Source organism: Mus pahari, chromosome 17, assembly GCF_900095145.1.
Source record: "Mus pahari chromosome 17, PAHARI_EIJ_v1.1, whole genome shotgun sequence".
NCBI classification, from domain to species: domain Eukaryota; kingdom Metazoa; phylum Chordata; class Mammalia; order Rodentia; family Muridae; genus Mus; species Mus pahari.
This window is the reverse complement of record NC_034606.1, coordinates 1,971,841-1,991,769: the sequence shown is the minus strand read 5'-3', so window position 1 is coordinate 1,991,769 and position 19,929 is coordinate 1,971,841. Positions and strand designations below refer to the sequence as shown.

At 37.2% G+C, this 19,929-nt stretch overlaps 1 protein-coding gene across 1 annotated transcript in view; it reads left to right on the top strand.

Moving 5' to 3' along the window:
- The window catches only part of Stk3 (serine/threonine kinase 3), a 246,765-nt gene that overhangs the window by 181,164 nt on the left and 45,672 nt on the right, over positions 1-19,929 (top strand). Inside the window, exon 10 of the mRNA XM_021216579.2 lies at positions 4,617-4,792. Coding sequence (XP_021072238.1) covers positions 4,617-4,792 — 176 coding nt within the window. The remainder of the gene's footprint in view (positions 1-4,616; positions 4,793-19,929) is intronic.

Here is a 19,929-nt window from a genome sequence, read left to right as displayed (position 1 = left end):
CTGAAACTTATAGAGGAGAAAGTGGGGGAAAAGTCTCGAAGATATGGGCACAGGGGAAAAATACCTGAACAGAACAGCAATGGCTTGTGCTGTAAGATCGAAAATCGACAAATGGGACCTTATAATATTGCAAAGCTTCTGTAATGCAAAAGACACTGTCAATAAGACAAAAAGGCCACGAACAGATTGGGAAAGGATCTTTACCAATCCTAAATCAGATAGGGGACTAATATCCAATATATACAAAGAACTCAAGAAGCTGGACTCCAGAAAATCAAATAACCCCATTAAAAAATGGGGTACAGAGCTAAACAAAGAATTCTCAACTGAGGAATACCGAATGTATGAGAAGCACCTGAAAAAATGTTCAACACTTTTAGTCATGAGGATGACAAAACAACCCTGAGATTCTACCTTACACCAGTCAGAATGGCTAAGATCAAAAATTCAGGTGACAGCAGATGCTGGCGAGGATGTGGAAAAAGAGGAACACTCCTTCATTCTTGGTGGGATTGAAAGCTGGTACAACCACTCTGGAAATTAGTCTGGCAGTTCCTCAGAAAATTGGACATAGTCCTACCAGATTATCCAGCAATTCCTCTCTTGGGTATATATCCAGAAGATGTTCCAACTTGTAATAAGGACACATGCTCCACTATGTTCATAGCAGCCTTATTTATAATAGCCAGAAGCAGGAAAGATCAATGGCTTCATGGCTAGAATTGTAGATAGAGTGTTCTGGTGTCCCAGAACATAGGGCTGACAGCTCTTTGAATGCACTAACTCTACCTTCCTCTTCGTTCTGAGTGAGCTGTGTAGATTTTGTTTTCAGTAATAGGGCCCCATTCTCAGTTACAGAGAAATTCCTTTGTCCTAACATTCACCTGGGTTGTTTAGGGATCTCCAAAGGACCACTTCAGCCAACCAGATGCAACTAAAACTTTTGTAGCCTTCTATGGTTACAAAAAATGGTTAGTTCAGACTCCTCCTGTTGTTCCGATTTGATGTGGAGCCCATAAAACATTTTTCATAGGTTTCTAGGTCAGACTGGAGAAGACTTTCACAACTATAATGTATCTGAAATGTAGATATAATTAAATTACCATAGTAATAGTAAATTGAAATTTTTAAAATTTGGCTAACTCTTTAGCAAAACTGAATTATATCTGAAATGTAGATATAATTAAATTACCATAGTAATAGTAAATTGAAATTTTTAAAATTTGGCTAACTCTTTAGCAAAACTGAAGTTTTCTGATAGATATAGATAGATAGACAGATAGATAGATCGATCGATAGATAAATAGATTCCACTCTATAAATAGAAATGTACTTTAAAATTCAACTTAAATAAAAGAAGTCTATTAGACATTTCTTTTCGATGGCTTCATAACAGGATATTATTAATCTAAATATGCTTGTACCTATTTTTTCCTCCTTCCAAGCATATGATGGCCCTTTTTTCTGTGTAGCTTATATTACAGTAGCTGCTTTATTAATATTAGTTTCTCCCAGGAAAATGTTGGTCCTCCATTTATCCCTATTATGTTTTGCATGAATTCTTTCAGATACAAAGAACTGAATCAGGAATTACTGTGGGCTGGAGATCAGAAATAACAAGTGCAGACCATTATATGTGCTCTAGTGTATACCCAAGAAGAGTAATTCTGTAGTGGGTTTATATGTGTAGTTGTAAGTCCTGATTCTCATCACAGTCTTAAAATGGGTCATATGCATAAAGACGTTTGATCAGAGAGGGGAAGAAAATGATCTTGGTGCGTGACCCTTAACTATCAGGAAAGTAAAGTGCGCAGAGACCAGCCCAGGTTGGTTGGCCCCAAACTTAGGATTCTCTTGCCTCAGCCTCCTGAGTGTAGATTGCATTCTTTAAGGGTAAATTCAGTATGTACAAGAGCCTTGGTAACACGCGTGCACACACACACACACACACACACACACACACACACACAGAGAGAGAGAGAGAGAGAGCAGTGAAAGAAAAGGAAGGGGGAGAAGTAAGAACATGGAAGAAAGGAATGAGTGCTAATCTCTTATCCACTCATTTCTCACTTTGCCCTTTGATTTTCTCAAGTACTTTAGAAAGAATTTGTGAAGATGTAGTTATAACTTATAATATGTTAATTTTCTCTATTCTCATAAAATAGGTTGTAAATTCAGACTTAGGTTCAATTTCTATATCATATTTCATAGTAAGAAGTTACAGTAGGAACCAAATATCAGTTCTGAAAATACAGAAATATATATTTTAATGATGAGGTTCAAAGATAGATCAAGAATATTTAAATTTTGTTGCAAATGTTAATGAAACATGTTCCGGTTAATGTCAGTAATTAACTTTCTCATGTGGGCTGGTTCCTTTCCCCTTCTCCTCAGTTTGCTTATTTGTCAATCAACAGCTGAGTGGCTTCTGTGTTTAAGCTATTGTGAATAACACTGCAGTGAACATGGCCGTGCAAATGTTCAATTTGATTTTAGATTCTTAGCTATATACTAGGAATGAGGTGTAAACATTATGTCATATGTGGCTTAACATTAAGCTAAACTGCCTAACTAATATGAAGCCAGTAAAAAGTCTGTAGTGTTCAAGAAATCATACCATCTTAAAGACAGAAGATATCTTGGACAGATAAATGCACTGCTACCCCTGTTTCTTCTGCCCTTACCTGAGCAAACTCATCTACAATCCATATATGCCAAATAAATATACACAGATTTATGAGGTAGAGACATCAGTGGAGGTGGGTTGGGGTGGGGTGGATTCCTGCAGGACAGTTCCAACTCAACAACCCTGCCCTTCTTTCCCCTTTTATTGAGAATAGAATAATGTATCCTGATGGTCTCCTCACCTCTTCTCTTCCAAGTTTCCTTCCCACCTTCTCCTATCCAGATCCTTTCCTTTTCTGTCTCTCATTAGAAAACAAACAGGCTTCTATGGGATAACAATAAAACAAAATAAAATACAAGATGAAACAAAACCACCTTATTGGGTTGGACATTGCCACTCTTTTCTTTTTAAGTTTAAGAATTCCTCAGTCTGGAATTTATGACAGAAAGTAGGCATTGATTCTGATTCATCATCTATTAGAGACTGAGAGGGAAGCTTTTAGCATTGCATTGTTTGTTGAAAATTATTTCATATTCCATCTTTAGCCAACAATGCGCCTTAGCTGTCAGTGTTAAGCCACCTGTGTCTTATTGCAAGCACATTCTAAAATGGCCAGATCACTGTTAGGACGGTTGTCGGACTTTACGACATTGCAAGTCTGGTGTGTGTCCACAGTAGGCAAGTGAACAGCATGGGTTAAGTCTGGGGAACATGTCATACTAGGCTGTTTCAAAGACAGAGCCATCACCTTTGTCACCTGATGCTTGGGTGACAAGGCTGTGAAAGGGCTCACTGGAGCAAGGGGCAGGACGAGCTTCAGGCTCCTCTGCTCCCTTCAGGAAGCCTTTCTTGTAAAAGAAGATAGCTTACTTTCTGTCTGGAGAGTTACATGAATGCCTTCTTGGTGGTCTCTGGGACATTTGTGAATTCCTCTGGCTTTAAGGAATCCAATTTAGAAATTACTGATGAAGACTTAACCACAAGATTTTTTTAATTGGTTATTCTAAGTGTTTATATTTTTTACTGTAATTGTTCTGTATAAAAAGTAAGCCATCTTAAGATTCTGAGCAGAAGAATTACATGGTTTGTATTTAGAAAGGTCACTAGTGTGACAGTATAGTCAAAATTGTGACTATAAAATAGCAGAGTTTGGAGGTGGCTGTACCATCAGTCCCCTTTCTTATGGAGTAGGCAAAAACTGGTTAGAGGCTAAGTATCAAAAGATAGAGAAATGTAAACAAATCTTGAGGAAAAGAACTAAAAACCATGTTGGATGAGTGTGGAAAGAGTGGAGTCCGAATGAATTCTCAGCTTCATTACCATAGGATTGATTGAGTGTATGGTATTGACCTTGGCAGAGATGGAATGGGGGAGGGACTGTAGGTTTTTGGAAACTGTCTTCAGTTAGTCTCAGGAGTGAACTGCTAACTCACATACACTTTGACCAAGTAGTACAAAGCATGCAATGTAAGCTTGGAAATAGAGCTTAAGATGGTTTGATCTAAGGAAATGACTTCAGGAGATATAGCTATAAATAAACAGGAGAAGCTGTATAAGCCCAAGTAGCAGGGCTGTCAGCTGCAAAGACTTACAAGGAAGCAGTCAGTGGAGAAGAAAATCTTAGCAGCCCTTCCAGTTTCTTAATGGCTTAAAAGTATATCATTGTAGTCAGTACAGACATGAACATGAAAAGAATAGAAATGTTTAAAATGTGTTGTCCTCAACACTGATAATATTTTTAATAAGGTTATGATAAGGATTCTATAAAATAATAAAGTTATATTTGGGGTCTTTATGTGTCTGTTTGATACTTGCTTGTCTTCCTTCCGTCTTTTGCCCATGTTCCTGAACTGGCTGCTGACTGGCCTTTGTTTTGGCCAGGATACATTTACTATATGGCTCACTGAAAATAACTCCCTGTTTAAATAAACATCAGACTTAACTTTAAGTGTTAGACCTTATACCTGCCTTTTGTGTTTGTTTCCCTAAGGAAATGCAACATCACCTCAAGTACAAAGACCTTCTTTCATGGACTACTTTGATAAGCAAGACTTCAAGAACAAGAGTCATGAAAATTGTGATCAGAGCATGCGTGAGCCAGGCCCTATGTCCAACAGTGTTTTTCCTGACAACTGGAGAGTTCCTCAAGATGGAGACTTTGATTTCGTAAGTACAGTGTCTTTTCTCCCATTTTTCTGTCTTCTTTCTAGATTCGTTTTCATCACATTGGAGGACATAGTTCATGAATATGAATGATATATCTATAAACTTCAGACTACGTATTAATGCATAACCATAGCTATGGCTGGAATTGTAGCTTACTTATAGAATTGTACTAGCAGCAAAATGTAAATATAACTAAATAGATCAGCTCAAATTTAGAGAAATGTTTAGGCCCTCTAAATACTTACTGTAAATAATAACCATTTCATGCAGAGTCAAAATATCCTGAGATGACTTGCTAAAATGGCTCTATCTCATGACCTAGCATTGAAAATCAACTGTAGTGCATGTCCATTGTACTTGATTTTTCTCATTAAAACTGTGTCTAGGTAACAAATGCTTTATTTCTTCTACTTGGTTCAGTATTGTTTCTTTAAAGAGTGCAAAGAATACGATAAATCATTTTAATGCTCTTGTTTCCAAAACTTGAAAAACTAAGTTCTTTGAATTCTTTGGTAAAATAAAAATATTGGAGTAGAATTTTGCGTTAGCAAGTTTTAAATAATTTGTTGCTTTTGCAAAAATACTCTGAAAATTTTATTTTCCAAATAAAATTACCATCACTCATAATTATATTTATTAATAAGCATAATAATTTATAGGCAAATAAAATGTATATAGATACATATCTCAAATTTTCAAGTAGTATTAACTTATTTTTCTTAGATATGATAAATGCTTTGGAATTATAATTATTTTAAAGTAATAACTTTTTTTTAAAAAATCACCTTTATTTTTATGCCTGTGTGCATGCGTGCGTGGATGTGTTTAGAAATCAAAAAATGAGACTCAGTTCTCACTTCCCGCCATATGACTTCCAAGTCTGTACTTGGACTTTGTGTCAAGTGTCTTTACCCACTGAGCCACGTTGCTGAGCTGGGATTATAAATAGTTTTAATTTTGAATACTTTTCTCCTCAATGTCTTAGTTACTTGAGTTCTTTTCATAATGAGATATAAAATTTAAAAATCTCTACTTAGTAGAGTTAGTAATAATTACTAGTAAATATTAGAACTGTGATCTACAGGTTAGCCTGAAAACAATTGCAATATCTGCTTACTGTTTTTTAAATGTCGGAGAACTTAGAAAAAACACAATCTTTTGTTCTGGTGAGATTTCATTTTACCCAATCTACTTTAAAAAATACATAAATTATTTAGAATGCTGACATTTCAGCTGTAAATCATTCATGAGCATGATAAATAATGTAGAATATTTAGCATCAAAGAATTCTGTCAGAATGAATCTTAATAGCCTCTTGGATGGTTTAAAATGAGCAAGCAATTTGGTAGATAAAATACCACATATAAATAGTAAATAAGATGATTTAATTCTGCTTCAGTAGTCTTTGGAACCCTCCTCAAATGTAGTGACTTTAGTGTTTTAAGGTCACACTTATTGTTGGTTTATGTGTGGGTGTATATATGGGCACATCAGCTGACAATCAACACTGGTCCTCTTTTTCCTCTATGTAGGTCCCTGGAACTCAACTTTTACCAGGCCTAACTTTAGACAGATGTTGTATCTGCTCATTATTATGTGAAATAGCAGTGCAGCCAGGTTCAACAAGTAGTTGGTCTGTGGGTCTTAAGCTAGGGCTTCTCCTGTGACTTTAGGAATTTACCCACTTGAATAAGACAGCTGAATGGCCTCTAAAATTATCTGTTCAGATTTCTGGCAGACATGTTCCATTATTTCTTAGGCAGGCTCTCCATTCAATACCCACAGATGGTCTCCATATCAGTAGAAGCCTTTGAATTTGATGAGAACAGAAGTTACAGTCCTTTTGACCTTGACTTAGAGATGTCGATTTCAGATATAGTCAATATAGAATATCATCAGAAACAGTGTTCTTAAGCAAGGCACTGAAAACTACAAGATACTGTTGAAAGAAAGAAAATAACAACACATGAAAGACATTTCCTGTTAATTTATTGGAAGATTTAGAAAGTTAAGATCACCCTGAGATCTGCACATTCATGTACTCTATCAAAACTATAACAACACTTTTTGGAAAAGCATAGAAATTCATCAGAAATTGTAGGTCTGATAGAAATCAAATTAATTTTGACAAGAAAATAAAAGAAGTAAAGGTCACTGTTGTGAGTTGTGTGGTATTGGCAGGAAGACTGGAGGATGCACACTGCAGGGCCAACCCTCGTGTGTGCTCAATAGACTTCTGACAAGGGGCTGAGACCCCTGTGTTAGTCACCATACCCAAGGTAATTAACTTAAGACGAGAATTTTTTTTTTCACTTGAGCCCACAGTTTTAGAGGTTTCAGAATATGAGTAGGTAAACCGAATGTTTTCAAACCTTTTGTGGGTGTGAAAACATTCATGTTCCGTAGTGTGCAGGGAGCCAGAAGCAGTAAACTACTCACCTGGAACTAAAAAGCAGAAAAGAGAAACATGGTGGGTCCCACAGCGCCCTCCTCCTCCGGCGTGGCCACAGAGGGCACAAAGTCACAATCTGTCACTTCCAGTAGTGCCATGTTTTATTTAACTCATGGACCGTTGTGTAGCGACAGTGTCCAAAATACAGCACATGTGCTGGAGTGGAGGACAGTATGCTGACAGGCGGTGCTGGGAAAGCTGGGTCTGCCCAAGAAAGGGAAGGAAGCCTGGCTCTTAGCTTGTTGTCCTATGGGCAGAAGCTACCAACATCAATCAGAGGTCTAAATCTCAGGACAGAGAAGCAGGACAAGCTTCCTGTTGCTGGGTTCCCTCCCGTTTCTTTTGAATATGACAACAAAAGAGCAAGTAATAGAAGAATGACGAGATAAACCAGATGCTATCCAGCTTGAAAACTTGTGTGTTAAAGGAAACGACATTACAGTGAAGAGTAACCCATTAAACTGGAAAAAATATTTTCATATTACATACTTCATACTGGGTTAATGTCTGAACATTTTAATGAACAACTAAATAGCAACATGACAAAAATAATTCATAAGTGAGTGGAGGAACTTTTAAATGCCTTTTTTAAAACTAAATATCTCTGTCCCCAGCTAGCTCATAAACAGATGAGACTGAGGCCTTCTGTTTATTATTTAATCAGCTTTATCACAATTACTGGACAAATTACCCCCTAATCATATCCCAGCTGCACTCCTCAAGTACTTGCTGAGTTCTGTGTGCTCCATCACTCTGTCCTCAGGCTGCTGCTCATGGTCCATCTCTCTCTCTCTGCTTGTGGACGTTGTACATCGTGGTGCGCACTAGGCTCCGCACCACGATGTACAACGTCCACAAGCAGCTCCTCTCCTCTCCCCTCCCCTCCCCTCCTCTTCTCTTCTCTTCTCTTCTCTTCTCTCTCTCTGTCTCCCCCACCTTCCATTTCCTACCTTAAACTCCCATCCAGGTCAAATATATGTTTATATATAATCTTCTCAGCCTTTTGGCTATGATCAAATAAATAACTAATTATTGATGAGTTTTCAGTTAAGATATTAAAAAGTAAATCAGTGAAAAATATTGATAGTTTTCTTTTCTTCATATTTTTCTGCTTTATTAAACTTCAAACCGTGGGGATTTACCTTTTCTAACTTAATAGATTTCCAATTTTACATCTGCCCTGGTACTGGTCCTGTTACACATATTGTGCTGTTCTGAGTCACATTAACAAAACTTCTTTTTTACGATTAAGATTATTATGTAGGATTGGCCGATAGGAAAAGACTATGGATACTGGAAAATCAGTTATAAAGCATGGATTTGGAATAAAATATTGATTACATGTAGCTTATAAAGCAACATGCATCCATGTGGGAGACATTAGGGACAATGGTTCAACAGAAGTAGCTGGCTTACTAAACTGACAGGTACTAGTACCAAAGGTAAAAGTAAAAACCGAAAAGGTTAAAGCTGAGGGGGAGTATATCTTCAGCTAGACAGAGACTTCAGGGTCGCAACACTAGAGCCAGCGTAGGTAGTCTTGAAGAGGAAGTGAGAGAGAGGCTGAGCTAGTTCTGCCCTCCCAGCCTTTACCGCACCTGTGACCTGGAACCATTGCATCTCCTCATCACTTAGAGGAAATGAAAAATATTTGTAACTGCCACAGAAGAGAACATAAACAGTAAATAAAAGAAGGGTTGCTAGGCGAGGAGTAAAGAATTGCTAAGAAGACAAAGTGACAGAGGCAAGAGGAAGACGCACAGGTGGGCTTGTGTATGATTTGGTATGATGCTTTGCTCACAGTGGAAGGGAGTAACCTGAAGGCAACATAGATTCCACCTGACACCAGTTGCTGACCACAGGGAAATCTGGTTGTACCCCTTCTCTCCCCGCTCTCACAGAATGTTCAAGCGTGTGGCTTATTGATAGGTGTGTGAATGTGCTAAGGATCCTGTGTCCTCCCTCAATGGCATATTTCAAGGCTACTTTCCAAAAGAGAACTGAATTGTGTAGGTTCCTTTGTTTGATAAACGTTGCTTAAAATAAGCGAGTTATTTTGTCCAGTTTTTCAAGACATAGAAATTCTGTTTATTCTTCTGCCTTTTCATAAGAGAATATTTAATCATCTTGAGATATGTCAAGCAGATTCCTAAAGGCAAGGCTTATTCAGAAAGTCACCTGCTGTGCAGGTGCTCATACTTACAAGCATTTTTTTTTTATCTTAAAGTCTGTATGCACTGTAATTTGTATATTTTCATTTAAAGTTTTACCACTTGTGAATTGTTTCGTTATGTTCTTGATTTAGAAATAGAATTTATGGCAAGACTTATTGGAAAGTTACCATATAAAGATAGGAGATAAAATTTATTTGGGCCAGTTAGCTTATTATTTTAACTCCATTTAAAAAAAAAAGTTGGGGGTTGAGGGGGACTCTGTTAGGAGAGTGTCTGTGAAGATGCCTAAAACATATATAGAAGGCAGATCTGCTTGTTAAAGCACTGGTCTGATATCTGGGGTTTGTTAAAAGTATTTCCAAAGCATCCTTAGCATCCACATTGTTTAAATGGAGTGCATGCAGATCCTGCTTTTCACAAGTTACAGCATCACATTTAAATAGACATATTTTTGGTAATGTAAAGACTTTGGAGTAAGAGCAAATATTTGGAAACCATCTGTTCCTTTTTTTTTTTTTTTTTTTTTTTAAGGAAGAGATTGGATTGAAAATAATTACTAGTACAAGTGGAATTAGATAAGTCAACTATTTTTGGTTTTAGCACAATATGATAAGTTAACATTTCTTGATTACTCTGATTCTTGTATATTTATTAAGTTTGTGTTGTTCTTTTGAGCTAAGGCCCATAGACACCCCTGAGGGTAGCTCTAGAAGTTTAGAGTAATTATGGCGGCAAGCCAGCAAGCCCTGCCCTCCACGTGTAAGCTGGCTGGGGTCTTCCACAGTCCTACCTCTGCCCCCTAGGGTTGAAAGTTAGTCTGGTTACAGCGGCAGCAGTTCTCAACCTTTGGCAAACCTCTGTGTGCAAAAGGGTTTGCATTACAGTTCATAACAATGGCAAAATTACAGTTATGGAGTAGCAACAAAAATCATTTTATGGTTGGGGGTCACCACAACGTGAGGAACTCTATTAAAGTGTTGAAACATTAGGAAGGTTGAGAACCACTGAGTTACAGAAAAACCAAATTAATAAAATGCAGAAAACAAGAAACCCAGGAAGCGAGTGAGCCTTGCTGGGTTTTTCCTGGAGGGTCCTTTGCCTTTCCTTGTCAGCAGTGGTGAAGAGAGAGTCAAGAGATAAGTCAGCGGACAAGCAAAGCTAGCAGATTTCCATGTAGGAAGTCTGAGGAGAGAACCTGAGGCAGCCAGGCTTTTACATGTTGCTATGGCGTTATCTAAGCACGGACGACTTTTCCCTTTTAGAGAGACTGTGGCTAAAAGCTTGTCTTACCCTCAGAGGACTGTCCTTTCACACCTTTGGACTGAGGAAACCACTTTAATTGGGTATTTAAGCACATTGTCATCGATTAGCTTTGCATTAATTAAATAATTATTGTCAACTATTTCCAGATGTGTGCAAGAGTATTAACAGACTATGAAAAGATAACTGTAGATGCTTTAGATTTATTTTTTATGAGGTACAGAAGAAATAAACTCATAAGCTCCCCAGTGTTGTGTGAGTTGCTTGAGTGAGTTTATGATTACAGGTGCTCATGTGGTGTGAGCCCCACGTATGTGGCACATTGGGTACCACTCACTCAGTCCTTAGAGCGCCAACAGGAAATTAAAACTAATGAGAAGCCTGTGCTTAGAAATGCTTGCAAAGTTCTTGCCTATTCTTTGCCAGCTCACGAAATTACGTTGGCAGTCATGTCCAGCAGATGGAGTGGCACGTGCAGGGTTGTGTCATGTGACTGTCTAGCTCTGTAGGATCCTTGTACCATTGTGACTGTGCATCTACTCAGACATTTAAAAGAATGATAGCCTCTTTTGAAAAGAAAAACAGCCTCCTCCAAAGATGACTGCCTGTACTCTGAGAAAATGTTAACAGTAGGCATCAAAACTGATGGTAAACATTTGGGGACTGAGTCCATAGGTTAGACATTCAGAGTCTCTGAACCCCGCCACTGGGTTCTTAGGTGTAATTTAAACCATTTAACCACCTAAAGGAAAACTTCAGCTTTCTTATTTATAAATATGATATTTAAAGTAAATTTTCTGAAATTTTTATTTGGTAGTTGTATCCAGGCAAAAATCAACTAAAACACTAAGGTAATTCTGCTTATTTAGGTAAGTAATCCTTAAATTAAAACTCATTATGGCATCATTTCCTTTACAAATTAAAGTGAGCATGTCTGTGCTTATTGGATTAATTAAGATAGAAGACACAGGTGCAGTGTGTGGTTTCTTGTCACCGTATTGGAATTTATTGCAATGTTTAAAGCATATGGCAAAACGAAAAATGTCCCATCAAGAAAGTTCTAGAATGCGAAGCTTCTCCTCACAGCAAGTGTGTTCTTTTTTAAGGGTAATTTACTTAGAAGACTGTACGGGGAATTAGCTACTTTACATTAGCAACAAGTGTACTGTTCTTCAAACATGTTTGGGTTAATGTTTATGCCCAGAGAAGTCATTTTGACTCTGAGGCCTTTCTGTTCACATACTTAATGTGGATATTCAGTCAGTGAGCATTACAGACTGCTAGAGTGATTACATCAAAAGATGCTAATCAATATTTACAATAAAAGATGCTAATTTTATGATCAAAGGGTTCAACAATCTAATTCATCATCTTTTAATTTAAAACTGGTGCCCCCTAATGTTTACCTCTTGAAATAAACCATGAAATTTAAAATAAGATTTTAGAATTGATTGAGGGCACCAAGACTGTATCGATTTCTGTCTTGAAGTGGAATAGGATATTTTTAGACTCTTTAGTTTTTGAGGTTACAGTATCATTACTTCAAGTCTCCAACTTCCTTTCCTCACTCCTCCTCTTGTGTATTCCATACCTTGCTCTTTCTTAAGTCCTTGACTTTAAAAAGAGTTGTTGCATATATACATATGTATCCATAAATATAGAACTACAATATGCTCAGTCCATATACTGTTACTTGTATGTATGTGGGAGCAGGATGCTTTTTACTTGAATTGGCCTAGACGAAAATCCACTTAAATGCAAAATGAGCTTTATACCTTTATAATTACTGCAGGTAAGTGGCTGCCTAATGTGTGTGTGTGACAGAAGTGTGTCCTTCTCTGGAGCCTATTGCTTTGCTGTGTGACAGACGTGTGTCCTTCTCTGCTTTGTTGGCCTGGTTGGACTGCTACTGACGCTTTCCTTTTTACAATCTGATACTAAATTAGCTGACTTTTCCATTTTCTCTCCTTTCTGCATTCACTAAATGCAAAACCTTTTAAGGGTTGGATTCTTGCTGCTGGATAATTTTCTAATAAGTAACACTGTTTTTTTAAATATCCCAACTCTAACTGGTCATCTGAGCACACACCTCTATCACTTAGGAAGCTGGTGTAGGAGAATTGTGAGTTCAAGGTAGCCTGGCTATATAGGGAGTCTTGTTTATTTTACAACACTGACTCAAGTCACTTGACTTCATTACTGTTCTCAGCAGGAAAAGAGTTTTCTTCTCATAATTGTAGACAGATTTTATGACTGCCTCTGCAAGATCATGAGAGATAACTGGGTACTGTAGACCTGAGTATATGGGGAGTGGCATGTTGATAACATTGATTTATTTCATAGGTCTTAGGAAAAACTATTTTCTTTATGAATTAAATAATGAGCTTGTTAAATATTTAATATTTTGAGGATTTTGAATAAAATTATTAAGTTATAATTTTATAGAACTTCAGTTTAGTCGTAACTTTATATTTTCTTTCTTTTTTCTTTTCTTCCTTGCTTCCTTCTTATTTTCTTTCTTTTGAGATACAGTCTAATCTAGGACCACAGAATAGCTTTGAACTCTTCAACCTGTGGTAGCTTCCCAAGTGCTGGGATTACAGGCCTGTGTGACCATGCTTGAAATTGCTTTACCTAGGGTCAGATATTAACTGTTTTGTCCTATGAACACTAAAATATGTTGTTGACTTGTCTCTGTAAGGTATAAAAGAAATGATGTAAATAATTTCTCCTTTTAAAGAAAGCATTGAGTCATAAGTAAAGTCTGCAACCAAGTCCTGCCTTCTCATTTTCCTTCACTGTAGGATTATTAAATATAATGTGCCCAAACTAAAATATTCTTTATAATATTCTGTATCTAATTTAGGGAAATTAAAATGTCTGTGCCCTAGCTATCTCAGTAGCTGCCACTTCTGGCTGTTTGTTTGTTTGTTTGTTTGTTTTTGATGTGCTAGGAATACATCTTTGAAGTCATTTTAGATTTTTCTAGAACTTTCTGTATTCTGCATCAGTAATTCTTAACATGTGAGAATTTCTTCCCCATCAAGAGTCACTTCATCTTTTTTCTCTTGACCCCATTTGAAGCCATTGGCCTGCACTAAGCTAAGCTTCTATGCATTATGAGTCATCTTTCTGGAGTTCATGAGAGCAAAGAATAGATTGTGGAACTTGCCATGTGAGGCTTCTAACAGGGATTTAGTCATAATTCTTTGGGCAGTGGAATTTCTGTCAAACCAATAACCCTTACCAAATTAGTTATATAGAACCAATGTGAAATATTGGAGAGCTAGATTAAAAATCAGATGGAACTGTCAGAGTAAAGAAAGGGAGGCTAGACTGCAGATACACGTGCATAGCCAGTTGTGTGTAAGGAAACACTGTGTTTTAAAAGTTTCTGATTTAAAGAACTAAAATGATGTTGCCATTGTTTGCAGTGAAAAATAGAGAAAGAAGGAGAAACAGGTTGTAGGTTTAGGGCGGATGGCGAGCTACTGAATTCTGAGTCTGTGCTAAGTGTGCAATGCCATTACTGGAATGTACCCAGTAAAACGTTGAGAGTGTGGACTACAGTTGTGAATTGGAGAAGAATTGATAGAGAATATAGGAAATCAACTAGAGAGAGCCTGAAGTAAGGAGAAGCGGTTACTAGGGATGAACTTTTCCCCAGGTCTAAGGTAGGCCGAGCAAGGGCAGTTTACAGAGAAAACGCTTTCTCTAGCAAAAGTTGCATGTTAAACTAATCAAGGGTAGCTCAGTGCAGACAGGTCCAAGCTACCCACTGAGAATTTCCCAGAGATGAGGTGTTGCTGTTTGCATGGAGAGATTGTTCACCTAAATAGAATTTAAGAGATGGTTTCAACTGTTGGGGTCTTTTCTTTACAGTTCCTTAAGAATTTACCCTAGTGTCCCAGGCTATAAATAAATTATATAAGCACTTTTCAGACAGTTGCAACTAATTAGGTATGTACCTAAATTAGCACCCTGATATACCTACACTTCAAAGTATGTAATAGCATGAAAAAATTTCACATTTCTTAGCATGAATTTGCTTTCAGTTCAGAGTTACACTTACAGAATCAACTTTTATAAGGCAAATAGACAAGTTATGAACTATTTCTTTGAAGATACAAAATAAGTACTTTGTAAAAGAAGTCTCATTACAGAATTCTTTATGGCACAAATAAAAGTTGAAATGAATGTGTGATAGGTGCCACATATGGATTGCATTAGTATTTTATTAGTATGAAGCTAAATATTTCACAGAAAACAGTTTATGAAAGTTGATACTAACTTATCCTAAGTTCTTCCCTTGAAAGAAGCTTAAGGCTGAATTGTTAACTGATCTTGTTTTGACATAGATCTTGAATTGAAGGAGGCTACACTACTACATAGTTGTCATTGACAGCCCCTAACTGCTGCTTACTCAAAACTGATTTCAAAATCCAACAGTTTCATTTTCATGTTTATTATTTTTAACTTTGTTCATTTCCATCTGATCCATCCGTCTGTGGGTGAAATAAATAGATGTCTATGCCTATTCCCATCAGTGCTTTTTAAAGGGGCTTGTTCCAGTTAGCAGTGTGTAGTCACACACATGGTGTCTAGTCACACACATACTTGCACAAACACACATTTACTAGATATATGATGACTGAAGGAAAAAAATATAAAATACATGCAATGCTTGAAAATGGATTTTTAGATCATCAGTGTTTATTCCTAATGCTGTTGTGAGTCTAATAATTCCTACTGTTTGTGGTTGGTCCTAGATTGAAGACTTAAGGCTTGCAATCAAGGCCAAAGTGATGCAAAAGCCACCAGTCAGCAAATGGGGCTGAGCTGCTGACCCACAGTTTACCAACACTCCCAAGTAGTCACCCTAGCTTGCATAGAGGGTAGGGAAGCAGTGCTATTGAGGCCCAGTGCTTTCCTAACAGGCCCCTCATTCAAACCAAGCTGGAAGCCCCAAGGTAACCACAGAAAACGCCCTCGCAGGCAAGGGAGACTGGTACCTCACTTCCTAAATGGAATCTGCAAACCTGTCCTGGCACCACCAGTATAGCAGAGATTTAATCCTTTTATTTCTGAAGGTAAAGAGGCTTAATGGAACAAGCTAAAAGAACAGAACTGATAGATCCAGAGCAACAGCACACCTCCCAGAGAGACTAGAGAAAAGTCCTATTTCCTTATGCACACAGTCACTTTGAGCCCCTAGAATAGACCATCACTTCTTCCCATGGTTCACATGAAGACATTTGGATAAAGGAAGACACAGCCTTCTGCTCAGAGGTGCTCGTGCCTTACCTTTGTGAGGGGGTGGCTTGAACTGATGATATAAAGGGTAAAGAGCTAACCCTATCTTCAGGAGGCTTCTGTGATACAGGGAACCAAGGTAAAACCAACAGAACTGTGATTCCATTCATATGGAAGCCATGCCAGTGTGAGAGCCAGTTCTCAGCAGAACTAGATTGTGCCACAGTAAGACCTTTGAGAACATCGGACTTGGTGACCATTTTTCTACCCTGCTTCTCTCCTCTGCCTCTGTATGGGCCAAACCTAGGACGGAGAAAGCATATTAGTTGTCTCAGGCCATTGGAGATCTTGCCCTAAGATGTAGAGTACAAACAGACTAGGGGAAATTTGACTCAACTTTGAGATTAAAATTTTTTAGTAGTTAGATTTTTAATTAGCCAAAATGACCATATTTAGTGTTTGTCCAAATTTATAATGAACAGGATAAATTAACTTGGTTTTGTGTCATGCTATCAAAATACTCAATATAGCCCATATGTGACACTTAATATTTCTATGTTTTATTCCATTTTTAATTTGTGGCAACAAGAATCCTATAATGAGGCTGCTTAAAAAATAGTACCTACTTCATATTACCAAAGAGACATTTCCTAGCTTTGTCTATTTGCCTTTTAAAAAGTGATTCTGAAAGTATAACACTGAACTGAAAGCAAACTCTTGCTATGAAACTTAGAGAAAAGTCAGGTTATAACACTATTGTTGCCATTTGTGGTTTTATTATTCTGGAATTTTAAAAACTATCACATCATTTTTAACAGGCTATAACTTTTAAAATGTGGTACTTACAGGATTATTCACTCCAGTTTCTGGTTCATAACTAAAATAGTGTAACAAGATCATGTGTATCAGCTTAGCTGAAAAGAATTAAATGCACATTCTCTAAGCCAAAGCAATTGTCCTTTAATGTCAACTTTATACTTTATGAAAAACTTGGCCTCTACTGGTATCTTAGGGAAGTGTGACTAGTGAAGCTGCCTCCTCTGAGTAGAAGGGCTGACGCCCCTGAGGGCTTTTATTCAGTCTCCATGGTTTGTACAAATGAACAGCGTGTTTCAGGGGAAGCAGTTAGGGTTCATGTGTTTGTGATTTTTTTTTTTTTTTTTTGAAAATCAGTTTTCGGAAGCATCATAATTCATGATAAATTCTAAAAGAAATGCACAAAAGCTTCTAAAAGGGTGCACAATAGCTTTTCTGTGAGGGAAAACATTTCAGATAGCTAAGTGAGTCTATATATTTTTTAGAATACATTTTACTTACTTTTAAACATATTTACTAAAATGATCACAAATATATAATATATACAATAGCTAGTTCATATTCTGAAGATTCAGTATTTTATTGCATATAGAAAAACTTAACTACTGAATTATTAGGCATTGTATTTGAAATAATTAAAACTTACATGTGAATAAACAGTTTTCTTATTAGATGTTATCCATCTAATTAGAACTATTTTTCCTCAATTAATTACATTCCCAGAACAGTAAGGAACTGTTAATATGATCAACATTGAGTTAGAATGTGTTATGTTTTTCATATTTCCTGGAAATTACATGATTTAAGTATATATTAGTATTTCATGTTCTACTTTCAGAAGTCTTTTTCTAGAATAACATACTTAACAGCTGAGCATTTTGAGTTTTTAATGTTTTCTTATTCCAGAAGTATTTTAGGTGTCCCCTTTCCCTGGCTTTAGAGAGAGTCTAAGGCAGATGCCTGGGGATTGGCCTGATGTACTCTTGTCCTTCCTTGCACACCACTGTGTCTAGTTCACGCAGCTGTTGCCCCCGATCAGGGTAGAAACAAGCAGCATTTCTTCCGCCCACTACTGCTGACCACTTTACTAAGCATGCAATTACTCATAAGAAGAAATTTTAATTTGCTATATTTACCTTCTGGGCTTCTTCTTGGTTTTCTTTAGTTGTAATAAACTGGACCTAAGTTGCTGGATTTTTTAATGTATTAGTAGTTAAAAAGAATCTTACTCTCTGTTCATTGAGAGTAGCTATGAATAAGACATAACTAGTTAAGATTTATTTATAGTTTTTAAACCCTGTGATGTTACAGATGCTAAAGACTGTGGCTGGAGTAGGAGAATGGGGCTGTTTGGCCTGGTGAAGTGTAACTGTTGACAGAACTAAGAAACTGGAAGAAGAAAAATAACATGCCTAACTGTCTTGTGACATGGACACAGATAGTACATGCATGAGCGTGTATGTGTGGCATGTGTGTAGACCAGCAGTGAATGCACATGACTATGACATGGGCTCAGTAGCAGCTTCAGGAGACAGCTGTGCCCAGTACCCTTTCTTAGTACAAGCCCTTACACACTGGAGTCAGGGTGTAAGAAGCCTTGTTTTATTTTTAATTCTGCCAGCTTTTATTGTGACTTGTATTGTAAGGAACCTTGACACCAGTATCTGGAGAATTCATTCAAAGCCCTGTGCTTTTTCTCTTTAACTTTTCCCTTGAGTTTGTCCTGTTAGCAGTTAGTAAAAGTTTCTGATCCTGAACCACGTTTTTAACTGTGACAAAATTTAAAAGTAAAATCAAATTTATAACGGTGGACTTATTGTAGGTATGCTTAGGAAAACCTTAGCTGATGAAAAAAACTGCTGATCAACCCCGCCTAGATGCATCATACCTAAGTCAAGAAAAAGAAAGTTACCTAGTTCCTGTAATTAATCTACTCTCTGTAAATTCTCTTTCTTCATATACTAAAGCTCTAGCAGGTAAGATCATTACATAAACTTTTTAGATTTAAAAAGAAGTTTGTAGCAGATGAGTGGGAAAAGGATGTGTATGTGATTGGACGTATTTGGAGGGCGTTTTGGAAAGCCATTTATTCCCACAACCAACTTCCCTGCTCCTCATTACCCAGCTAAGGTGTGTGAGCAGTGCCCAGCTAAGGCATGTATGAATAGACCCTACTGCTAGTTTTTGCATTGGACTTTCCTGGTTTTGTTATACATTTTAGAAACATTCAAAATCACATGGTTAAAATGTTTATTTGAAAGTACTTTAAAACATGTACACCAATCATTTTGTTTATTTCTTTTCTGTTAAGTTGTGATAGTCATTCTAAATAGTCAAAAGCTTAATTTTAGGTTTACTTTCCCATAGATTTGTCCAAACTTTTTTATAAATAAATCTGTCATATAACTATCCGCAGCTATTTTTAAACATTTATAACAGCTTTATTGACATAAACTCTACCCTCTTTACCAAACATACCTATTTGAACTATCCAGTCCAGTTTGGGTTTCAGATGCACACAGTTGGATCGTTAACACCACAATTAGTTTTAGAATATTGGCGTGGGGGTACTGTGCACAGGGTTGTGTTGAGTGCCCTGTGCTATAGGGTATAAGCGGTACACATGAATACATGGGCGTCTGGAACCCACAGGTCAGCCTGAGGTGTTACTCCTTGGGTGCTCCCACCTTTCTTTTGAGGTGGGTCTTCTATTGGTACTGGACTCACTGATATCACTAGATGGGTTGCCTAGCAATTTACAGAGATCCTCCTGTCTTCACTCTCCTGTCATTGGTGTTACAGATCCACACTGCCATGCCCAGCTATCTCTGTGGATTTAGAGAATTGAATGCTTGCAAAGCAAGCATATTCCAGCTAAGCTATGTACCTGGCTCTCAGCTTCAGAATAGCTTTGTTCTCATCCCTAAAAGAAACTCTGCATCCATTAAACAGACACTTCACGTTTCCTTTTAAAAGCCTCTTTGCTGAGGTAGTCACCTCCTCTTTCCATGAGGTCTGTGGAACTTAGGTACCTAGCTTGTATATTGAACTATCTTGCCTGTTGTAGGTATAGACTCTGTATTAGGTAGGGTTTCATTGCTGTGAAAAGAAACCATGACCCAGGCAACTCTTGGTTTTTTTTCCAATTTTTATTAGGTATTTACTTCATTTACATTTCAAAT